The 11,734-nt window shown below is 42.2% G+C and overlaps 1 protein-coding gene across 2 annotated transcripts in view; it reads right to left on the bottom strand.

The window, feature by feature from the left end:
* Positions 1–940: 940 nt before the first annotated feature.
* CPM (carboxypeptidase M) overlaps positions 941–11,734 on the bottom strand; it is an 84,480-nt gene continuing 73,686 nt past the window's right edge. The window contains exons 8-9 of one of the 2 annotated variants that reach the window (XM_033221321.1): positions 5,650–5,798; positions 941–3,179 (exon numbers count right to left, since the gene is read on the bottom strand). In XM_033221321.1, coding sequence (XP_033077212.1) covers positions 2,937–3,179; positions 5,650–5,798 — 392 coding nt within the window. In that variant the 3' untranslated portion in view covers positions 941–2,936. The remainder of the gene's footprint in view (positions 3,180–5,649; positions 5,799–11,734) is intronic. The other variant, XM_033221320.1, reaches the window with a different exon arrangement.

Below are 11,734 nucleotides of genomic sequence, written 5' to 3'. Positions count from 1 at the left end.
ATTTCTAGATCCTGTAGAACTTTCAACTGAAGGTAAGAACCAAGGCAACTCACTTTCCACGAGTAATACACTGCACTTCTAGAAATCGGCCTATATTATTATGACACTGGGGATGAAGTAAAAAAAAAAAAAGAGAAAGAAGGATGGGAAGGGGAGGGAAGGGGAGGGAAGGGGAGGGAAGGGGAGGGAAGGGGAGGGAAGGGGAGGGAAGTGGAGGGAAGGGGAGGAAAGAAGAAAAGGAAGGGAAGGGAAGGGAAAGGGAGAGAAGGGAAGGAGAGGGAAAGGAAGGAGGGAGGGAGGGAGGAAGGAAGGAAGGAAGGAAGGAAGGAAGGGAGGAAGGTAGGAAAGGAATCTGCTCACCAGAGTTGCTATTTTTTTTTTTTTTTTTTTTTTTTCCTTTTCTGTTTACTGCTTTCCCCCTTAATTCTTACAGGTAACGGTTTAATATCGGGTAACTCTCATAGTGGAGAACTTGAGAAACATTAGTACTTCAAATTGAGTCCTAATGGTAAAATTTTTTTCTGATGATAAAAGGTAGTTTGCAGTGGTGTTAAGAGGTAACATAATACCTTTACTACCAACCTTAGGGTCAATTCAAGATCCAGTAAAAGGAACATATCTGGAATTCTTGATTATAGACATGAAAACAGTCTTCTGTCAGTGTTCACAGTGAGCTGGAGATTGCCTACGCATAAGACCTAGCTTCATAAAATGACTCAGAGCCCTAGGCAGCTTCTGGGAAGGACTGGGAGTAGCAGTCTCCTGGCACCCCTTGTTCATTCATTCATTCATTCATTCAGTACCTACTATGTGCTAGGCTTTGAGGATATAACAATGAATTTTTCAAACAGACAGACCTTGGCCTCAAAAAGCTCACATTCTACTAGAGAAGGCACACATGCAAGTAGAAGATTATAATACAATGATGTAAATCCAACAGTAGAGATAACCAGTTTATTTTGGGGAGCAAAGAGGAAGGGTCCCTAACCCCAGACTGCCTGCGAAGAGGTGGAATGGAATTGAATGGGATTATGGTCAGCCAAGGCTTCCTAGTGCAGCTGCTACCTGAACTGAGTTTTAAGGGGAGTAGGAAAGAAAAAACGTGTTGGGTCATAATGGCATTCCAGATACAGGGGACACAAACAGCTCTGTGTTCATAAACTACAACCAGTTGCTGACTTTTGTTTCAAGTGGCTCCCCTTCCCCAGTGCTGCGTGGAGGATGGACCCAGGAGGAGAAGGCTGGGAGCAAGGGACCAGTAAAGCTGTTGCAGCTGTGTGGGTGAGATATGAGGTCTCAACTTTGCAGAGTTGACAACCATGGAGAGCAGAGAGCAGAATTCGTCAATATTTATAATTAACACCAATCTTTTTGTTTGTTTGTTTGAGACAGAATCTTGCTTCTTTGCCCAGGCTGGAGTACAATGGCACAATCCTGGCTCACTGCAACCTCTGCCTCCTGCGTTCAAGCGATTCTTCTGCCTCAGCCTCCCCATTAGCTGCGATTATAGGCATGTGCCACCACACGCGACTAATTTTTGTATTTCTTTTTTTTCAGTAGAGATGGCCATGTTGGCCAGGCTGGTCTTGAGCTCCTGACCTCAAGTGATCCGCCCGCCTCGGCCTCCCAAAGTGCTGGGATTACAGGCGTGAGCCACCGTGCCCGGCCAACACCAACTTTTAGTTACTTGCTGAATACACAGGATTGAGGAGGAAGAGAAAGTATCAAGGATGACTCCTAGGTTCCTAGCTTGGTGGTCCTAGTAACTAAGAGAGAGAATGCAGCAGGAAGAGCAGCTCTAGGGGGAACAGGATGAGTAACTCCACATGATGGGTTTGAGGTACCTGTGAGTCACATCCAGGTGGATGTGTCCAGTCGGCAGTGGGACATGAGCCTGAAGCTCAGGCAAGAGGCTAGAGTTACACCTTTGGAGTCATCAGCCTAACAGAGGGCTGTGGCATCCAGGTGCCAAAAGCTAGGGACACTTGGCTCTGGAGGGCGAGGAGCTTACTTAATTGACCTGTATGCTTTGAGGCTCTATAGAGAGACACAATCTTATCCCTTCAGGCCAGTATTTTCTTGGGCCACTGAGACATGGTTATGTATTTTCTCTCACTTCTCCTAGAACATTTGCAAAACAATTCCCAGTCCTATGATCATTTCTCCCTTTTCCTAGAACTAATTATATATGGCACTTAGTATCTCTTCTCACTCATGGTGAGGTGTTTTTTTGTTTTGTTTTGTTTTGTTTTGTTTGAGACAGAGTCTCACTCTGTCACCCAGGCTGGAGTACAGTAGCGCTATCTTGGCTCACTGCAACCTCCGCCTCCAGGGTTCAAGCGATTCTCCTGTCTCAGCCTCCTGAGAGGCTGGGATTACAGGTGCCTGCCACCACGCCCCGCTAATATTTAGTAGAGATGGGGTTTCACCATGTTGGTCAGGCTGGTTTTGAACTCCTGACTCAGGGTGAACCGCCCACCTTGGCCTCCCAAAGTGCTAGGATTAAAGGCGTGAGCCGCTGCACCTGGCCTCATGGTGACGTCTTGTATGTAGAAGATCAATAAATGTTCATCTTCATTGCTTATATTCATCAGGTTCTCTGTATATGAAATGATCTTTTTGCAGGCACTTTTTTGCTTCTCAAGTTTTTTTTTTTTTTTTTACAAATTTCAAGACTACTTCAAGATTAATTTGAGTGTAAATGAGCAGTACTTGTTTGGTAAGTGTGTTCCATTCATCATCAAGACTGAATCATTCCTTTCATTATCACCACATATTGCTTACCATGGAATTTGGAAACATCCATTTCTCTTCTTCTGGAAGATTGTGGAGTTTCTCCAGTCAAGGTCCCACTAGAGTGAGCTGCGGTTGCAGTAACCTGGAGTGAGCAATCCCTGATTCCAGGTGGTGATGTGGGTTGAGTTTCACATTTTACTTTATTTGAAGAATATGTGCAAAAGAGTCACTAAAAATAAGAACAAACTAGGCTTTGTTGCCGGTGAGTGGCTTGGCGAATTTATGTACAGAGGAATCATTGGGCATGAAGGATTTGATACTGGGATAGAATCCAATTGCCCTTGGAATGGAAGTAGAATATCCTTTTTAAGAGCACTGAAGTTCTGCGATTTCTCTGGAATAATCACCTTTGTGAGGTGTGGATCACGTCCAGGGACTGTAACCTGAGAAGAAACAAGAGACAATTATATGAGTGACTTAAGATGTTTCGTGGTGCCCACACTGAAAACACTGATATCCACCACTAAAATGCAGCCTTTGTGCAATGCATGTAATCATCTGCCAGACCTCTGGGCCAGCAACAGATTTGGTCCTGCAGGCTGAGTTATCCAATGCCTGTTGACAGAGACCAGTGTTGTGAATGCTGTTGCCAAGAATTACAAAATGAAATAAGGACAGACAGGTACCTTATCTGGCGATGTAAGTCAAGAGAAGGAAGCAGCAGATGTTACTGCCACCATCCTTTTCATGGGGCACAAAGGTAAAGAGTTAACTGTTTCCCTTTGTCCCAAGTGTGTATTTAACATCCTCCTCGGATATCAATATTATTTACAAGTAGAATTATTTCTCAACCCACATCACTACCTGGAATCAGGGATTGCTCACTCCAGGTTACTGCAACCCCAGCTCACTCTAGTGGGACCTTGACTGGAGAAACTCCACAATCTTCCAGAAGAAGAGAAATGGATGTTTCCAAATTCCATAGTAAGCAATATGTGGTGATAATGAAAGGAATGATTCAGTCTTGATGATGAATGGAACACACTTACCAAATAATTTTTCAGCTGACCTACAAGTCTATTGCTTCCTTTAAAAACTTTTCTTTCTTTTGTTTTTTGAGATAGAGTCTCACTCTGTCACCCAGCCTGGAGTACAGTGGCTCAATCTTGGCTCACTGCAACCTTTGCCTCCTGGGTTCAAGTGATTCTCCTACCCCAGCCTCCCAAGTAGCTGGGATTACAGGTGCACAGCACCATACCCAGGTAATTTTTTGTATTTTTAGTAGAGACGGGGTTTCACCACGTTGGCCAGGCTGGTCTTGAACTCCTGACATCAGGTGATCCACCTGCCTCAGCCTCCCAAAGTGCTGAGATTACAGGCATGAGCCACCACACCCAGCCTCCTTTAAAAGCTTTGATTTTTACCTGGTTTTGTTCATATCAGCCTGAATCTTCAGTTAGGCTGATTTTACCTGGTTTTGTTCATATCAGCCTGAATCTTCAGTTAGGCATTTTTATTTATTTATTTATTTATTTTTATTTTTTAGTGGAGGAAATAATCAAGACAAATAAGACAAATGCTAAACTAACTACAGGCAATGTCTACTGAGAAATGCTTTTATTATATATGGTGGAGAAGGGAAAAAATGGGGAATGACATTTACATAACCACTCACTGGTATGTATTTTACACATTCATTTCAATGTCCAGAGTCTTACCTTCAAAAATCTTGTCCCAGAACTAATACTTACAGTCATTGTGTACTGTGTTAGCCTAACTAATGGGAAATTAACAATTCATAACTTTATTCTAAAGGTGTGGCTTATTTATGAGGTTGCGTGCAAGTAATTAGATTCACTACAAGGAAAACCATATTTTTAAATAGAATAGAAATATCACAGTAAATAGGAGGAAAAGAAAGGGCCTTTTTAGACAAAGATTCACAGTGAGTTGAGATTTTTCAAGCTCTGTCCATTTTCTCAGTAGGGGTAGAAATTCCTAAAAGCATTAGCAATTGATAAGCCTCACATCCAGGCACCTTGGGGAGAACCCACGGAGCAGGGAGGCTCTGAATTCTGTAGTTTTATAAACTTAAAACCACGTTTTTTCCATGATGTCATCAAGATGAAATAATAAAATGCCAACTCAGTTTTCACGACAGAATAGATGACTACCTTCTCCCAGGATTAGCTCATGATTGGCATGAGACCCAGTAAGCAAAGTAGAAGAATCTTTGATTTCTCAGAGAAAGTCACATCAAAGAGAAAGAGGCAAAATCTGGCCAACTAAATCAATATTTCTTCATTTAGTTCTTTCACATAAATCCACTCAGGCTCAGATTAGTCCAGGGCTTCCTGTCTTAGGATAAAATGACTCAGAAATATGTGTTTTATGGAATTAAAAACTGAAATTTTACTTGCATCAATTGAAAAAAGGGCTGCAAAATATGTCTATCATTTGCTGAATATAGTGATAAAATTTGTCGATCAGATTTCACTTATAAAATGACTTCTAAGGAACTTTTCCCAATTCATTTTTTAGAGTAGAAAGTGTATGCCATGGAATGGGTGTTGTATTGTATTCCAGGAAACTATCAACTACCTTTGCTACATTGTTTATTCTTTTTTATTAATGAGGTTACATTTTAATCAGGAAAGATATCACAAGAAATAGGATTTGGCTTCTATTTTTTAAAAAATTGCCATCAGGGAAAAAATATGAATTTTTATATTTTTTTCCCTATAATTTCCACTTCTTCCACCCACTCCAGTTGCAAGTCTGACACTATCCTTTCTTTCTGTCTTGATGGATCTACTTTTGAACTTTCTAGACTTATTTTGGATTCCTTCTGGGTGAATAGGTATTATGAGTTCTATAATATTTTAATAACAATAACTAGCATTGCATACTTACATTTATTATATAGGACCCAGGCAAGAGCAGGAGATAATACTCTCCATATTTGTTGGTTCTATAGGGGCAGATATGTTTTCTGTCTTGGACTTCCACAATTACATTGGGTAATGGATTTCCATTCTGATCAAAAACTTGACCCTTTACACCTGCAAGACAAAAATAAAATTAAATATTAATGCCATATTTTATGGCATATAAAAAATTCTTGTAAATATTTAAGAACAATATATGCAATATTTATTAGCTAACTCAGTTTTGAGTTAATATTAAGTGTTAGAGAGGGAAAAGAAAACTTATTTTTGATGTAACTTAAAATATAGTCAAAATTACTAATTTGATTTGTAGCTTAAATTTGTTTGTTGTTGAACAGTCCATTTATATCAGCATGTATTATCACAGTAAGAGAACACAGATGATAACCTAAGATCCATTCCTGTCACTTCCAAGCTATTTACTCAATCACCAAACTATTACAACCATTGGTGGATTCCATAAAATTCTAAATAAAAACGGTGTCAATGTATTAGTTACAACAAAATATTTACCTACGCAAGGGACTCAATAGTTTTGTCTTGTGGTCAAACTACATGGGAAGCAAAATTATAATCCCAAGGCTTCTTGCAAGCATAGAATCAATGGACCAGTAACAGCAGCCAGTATTTATTGAGCACTTAGTATATTCCAGGCTCTGTACTAACTGCTAAATGTGTATTTTCTCATTAAATTCTCGTATCAGCTCTGTGTCATCAATTATTATCATGATTTTACAGATGAAAAAAATGAAGGCTCTGGCTTATTAAAATAATCTCTTCAAGCTCACACAGCCAACGAAGTGGACCAGCTAGCCGTCAGCCCATGATAGTCTCCAGTGTCCCTCTCAAAATTTCAGGAGTACGGTTTTTAAAAGGCCATTTCTATTTTAAGACCTTTCTTATTTTAGATCCTACATTTCACATCTAGTTTGTTTACTCCAGGGTCAACTCATATTACCTTAAGGTGAAGCTGCCTAAGCCCCCAATAACATAAATGAGAACGCTTGAACTCTCTCGAAACAGCTACGCTCAATTATTATTTATTAGGGCAGAAAAATATGAGGCACACATAACAGTTTCCCCCAGGAATGATTAAAATAAAAAAAAAAAAAGGTGACATTTAGCAAAACAATGTTTATCTTGAACTTTATTTTTTTTTTTTTTTTTTTTGAGACGGAGTCTTGCTCTGTCGCCGGGGCTGGAGTGCAGTGGCCGGATCTCAGCTCACTGCAAGCTCCGCCTCCCGGGTTCACGCCATTCTCCTGCCTCAGCCTCCCGAGTAGCTGGGACTACAGACGCCCGCCACCTCGCCCGGCTAGTTTTTTGTATTTTTTAGTAGAGACGGGGTTTCACAGTGTTCGCCAGGATGGTCTCGATCTCCTGACCTCGTGATCCGCCCGTCTCGGCCTCCCAAAGTGCTGGGATTACAGGCTTGAGCCACCGCGCCCGGCCTATCTTGAACTTTAAACAAACTTCTATCTAACCTAGGTTGCCTTTTATTATACTTTCTTTCCTATTTAATTCCTGCGTCTTCATTTTTTGCCTCCTGAGGAGGAAAATGCCACATTTCCTTCTCTCTTTCTCTATATAACTATGTAAACTTCTATTTTCACATCGTGTGTTCCTCTTTGGCCTCTCTTTTTTAAACACAGTTCCATTTATATTTATTCCTACTGCTTGATTTATATCCTTTTGATCTTTAGGTAGTACCCAATCATAAATTGGTAATAATTTGGTAACCTGATTATGCATTTATTCCTTGGGTTTCAGTGGCATTATTCTGTTTTATTTAATTAATTCATGTATTTTTTGTAGAGATGGGGTTTCGCCATGTTGCCCAGGCTTGTCTTGAACTCCTGGGCTCAAGCAATCCACCTGCCTAAGCTTCCCAAAGTGCTGGGATTACAGGTGTTAGGCACCACATTCAGCCTCAGTGGCATTATTTTGAAGAGCTATTTACACTGTGCCCCCCTTAGGAGGTCCTTTGATATGTGATAAGCATAGCGTGTACCCATCATCATAGCTTGGTGTGACAGAAAGAACCAGTCAGGTTTTGATTTGAATTCTAGTTCTCAAGTCACTAAACATTCCCAAGCCTCAATTTTATCACCTATGAAATGGGGATAATATACCACCACCCAGGATGGTTGTGAGGATTAAATGTAAGTAACACAGAACAGGAGGATCAACAAACATTAATTCTTTCTTTCCTCTCTTCCTCTTCCTTTTCTTCTTCTTCTTCCTCCTTCTCCTTCTCCTTCTCCTTCTTCTTCTTCTTCTTCAACACGGTCTTGCTCTGCCAACCAGGCTGGAGTGCAGTGGTGTGATCAGGGCTTACTGCAGCCTTGACTTCCCAGGCTCAAGCAGTCCTCCCACCTCAGCCTCCCAAGTAGCTGGGACTACAAGCACACACCACCACACCTGGCTAATTTTTGTATTTTTTTGTAGAGGTGGGGTTTCACCATGTAGCACAGGCTAGTCTTGAACTCCTGAGCTCATGTGATCTATCTTGGCCTCCCAAAGTGCTGGAGTGCTGGGATTATAGGTGTGAGCCACCAGGTCTGGCTTTCTTTCCTTTCCTCTTATTTGGATTAAGAAAAACTATGCAGGGGGGAAAAACATATATTAGATGAATTTCTGGAGTCTTACTTCAACTTTGTTCCACAAAGCCGGAGTATGTGAGGGAAGAAGCTATGCATATTATTTCCTTCTTCAGGGCTCTGAGCTAGTTTACAGTCTTCCTACCACTTAGAAAATCCATGTGTTTCAGCAAGGTAGCTTGTGCTGGATGGTGTGTCTGTTGGCATCTTTTGCATTTTTTGTTGACTTCTCCAAAACCAACCAAATTGAAGAAAATCAAGTGCATAAAAAATGAAGCAAAGCTATCATTGAAATTGACATTACACCTTTTTTTTTTTTTTCTTTTGAGATGGAGTTTTTGAGATGGAGTTTCACTCTTGTTGCCCAGGCTGCAATGGCGCGATCTCAGGTCACTGCAACCTTCGCTTCCCAGGTTCAAGGAATTCTCCTGCCTCAGCCTCCTAAGTAGCTGGGATTATGGGCAGGCGCCACCATGCCCAGCCTTTTTTGTATTTTTAGTAGAGACAGGATTTCTCCATGTTGGTCAGGCTCTTGAACTCCAGACCTCAAATGATCCACCCGCCTCAGCCTCCCAAAGTGCTGGGGTTACAGGCGTGCGTGAGCCACCACGCCCGGCTAACATTACACCATTCTTTAACATTCGATATAATGATTAAATAGAGGCCAGGCGTGGTGGCTCACACTTGTAATCCCAATACTTTGAGAGGCCAAGGCAAGCGGATCACAAGGTCAGGAGATCAAGACCATTCTGGCTAACACGGTGAAACCCCGTCTCTACTAAAAATACAAAAAATTAGCTGGGCATGGTGGCGGGTGCCTGTAGTCCCAGCTACTCAGAAGGCTGAGGCAGGAGAATGGTGTGAACCCGGGAGGCGGAGCTTGCAGTGAGCTGAGATCCTGCCACTGCACTCCAGCCTGGGCGACAGAGCGAGACTCTGCCTCAAAAAAAAAAAAAAAGATGAAATAGAATTCAGGGTACTAGTGATGAGTAGTTGGCAGAAGACACCAAAAAAAAAAAAAAAAAAAAAAAAGTCATGGTACCCTTTAAAAAAAGGCAGCAAATTTCTTCTTGGCTAGAAGCAGTTATACTTTAATAGAACAGATTGGACTTTTTTGACAGTCACATGACAGTGATTTTGGACGGCCTCAGGTACTTGAACATCACCTATGTATCAGTGTGTGCTGCAGCTGAATCAAAGCTCCAGTTAACCTGCGGTCTGCTTACCCTCAAAGATAGAAAAAGGAAGAACAATTTGCATTTGAAGAAATGTCTGAAAGTCTTTATATTCCAGTTTGACCCTCATTCATCATCCCCTAATAACCCAAAGATTCGCTTTCTTTTTTTTTAATTGAAGTCTCCCTCTGTTGCCCAGGCTGGAGTGCAGTGGCACCATTTCAGCTCACTGCAACTTTCATCTCCCGGGTTCAAGCGATTCTCCTGCCTCAGCCCCCGCAAGTAGCTGGGATTACAGGCACCTGACACCACACCCAGCTAATTTTTGTATTTTTAGTAGAGATAGGGTTTCAGCATGTTGGCCAGGCTGGTCTCGAACTCCTGATCTCAAGTGATCTGCTCGCCTCGGCCTCCCAAAGTGCTGGGATTACAGGCCCAAAGACTCACTTTCATATGACTCTTACCTAAACCTAAAGATGGTTATTCCAGCTATGGAAGCCCGGTGTATGTGAATAGCACTCTTACTGGGCAAACACAGACCATGCTTATGTATGGAATTTATATTCAAAGGAAAACCCCTCCCACCAGCCACATAAAAGCGTGCTTTAGCTTGTATATGTCTTTACAATATTTTGTCTACACACCACCAAACCTTTCACTTAAGAGGGAAGTAATTGTTTTACCAGAAAATGTTATTTATTTCTATATGCTGAAGTTGAAACATTGAAAAAAAGACTGGTAGACCCCAAGAGACACAGAGAGAGCCAACACTATTATATTAAAAGAAAAATGAAAATTTGAAAAACGCTCAGATACTACACAAATGAGAAGACATAAAATCTGAGACACAAATTCTGTGTCCAGATGGGGAGGTACATGGGAGAAATGTAAAGCTCATTTTCCCTGGGAAATGGGCAAGAACTAGAATTCTGCATTTGTTGGGCACGATTTAGAGTCGGAGCTGGGACAGGACGTAGCAGACTGCTTGTTTGTACCCATGTCCCCACCGCATGGTCACAGTTGCCTCCTATTTTGGATGTGATGACAGATCCACATCTGTGGCCCACAGCCTTCTGGAACTCAGCACATATCAGATTCTTTTAGGCCCAAGTTACTTAGGTTTCTGGATGCTGTGAGCTATTCCCTTGCTCTCTGGGTTCAGATCTGCTCTGAGGAGTCCAGGGGAGAGACAGGGCCAGAGCAGGTAACACCGTATCTGGCTCATCTTTGCTTCTCCTCAGAGATGGGGATGAGCAAGACAGTCTAAGCCTCTAGAATTCAGACTTGCCCTCCTTTGCTACCTTGGTCGTAATGTCTGCCGACACCCTCAACTCAACTTGAACCTAGTAAATCATCCTCTAAGCAGGACAGCATGGCACCAAGGGCCCAAGTTTCAGTTGAGGTCTGCAGTGAGTTCTAGTTGAAAGAATAACACACTGACGCCTTACAACAGGCTGGTGGGAGGCAAGGCCGATGCTATTACTCTCAACTTTCTGTTGACAACACTACAGACAAGCGCTTGCTCAAGATTGCAAACATTGCCAGATGACAAAACAGCTTGGGCTCTATCTAAGCCTCTGCCCTCTTGGCAAGGCCCTTCCACTAAAGCAGAAGGCCTTTCCTTCCTAGACAAGGTGGCTCAGAGACTTCCAGATGGATCAAAACCTCAGAAACACAGAAGCATCCTAGCAATTGGTATAATGGAACCAGTAAATGCAATGCAGCTTGACAAATATTAATAATGTCCTTGGCCGGGCGCGGTGGCTCAAGCCTGTAATCCCAGCACTTTGGGAGGCCGAGACGGGCGGATCACGAGGTCAGGAGATCGAGACCATCCTGGCTAACCCCGTCTCTACTAAAAACTACAAAAAACTAGCTGGGCCACGTGGCGGCGCCTGTAGTCCCAGCTACCCGGGAGGCTGAGGCAGGAGAATGGCGTGAACCCGAGAGGTGGAGCTTGCAGTGAGCTGAGATCCGGCCACTGCACTCCAGCCTGGGCGACAGAGCGAGACTTCGTCTCAAAAAAAAAAAAAAAAAAAGTCCTTAAACCAGAGCAATATCAATAAAGGGGTGTCATTTATTGCCATTCTTCACAAACAAAATATTCATTAGTCTCTTATCGGGTACTAGTAGAGAGGAGTAATAACCACACTGTATTGGTATTTTGAAATATGGTTTCATTATTAAACCATGTTATGCATCTGTCTTAAACCACAAGGGGGCAGGGTTGATGTGCCAATATATGTATTTTTTGAGTGAGTTGTTTACATCTGAT

The sequence above is a fragment of the Trachypithecus francoisi genome, unplaced genomic scaffold, assembly GCF_009764315.1.
Source record: "Trachypithecus francoisi isolate TF-2019V2 unplaced genomic scaffold, Tfra_2.0 Lachesis_group11, whole genome shotgun sequence".
Lineage (NCBI taxonomy): Eukaryota > Metazoa > Chordata > Mammalia > Primates > Cercopithecidae > Trachypithecus > Trachypithecus francoisi.
Note: the sequence above shows the minus strand (reverse complement) of the source record. Positions and strands in the feature narration are given on the sequence as shown.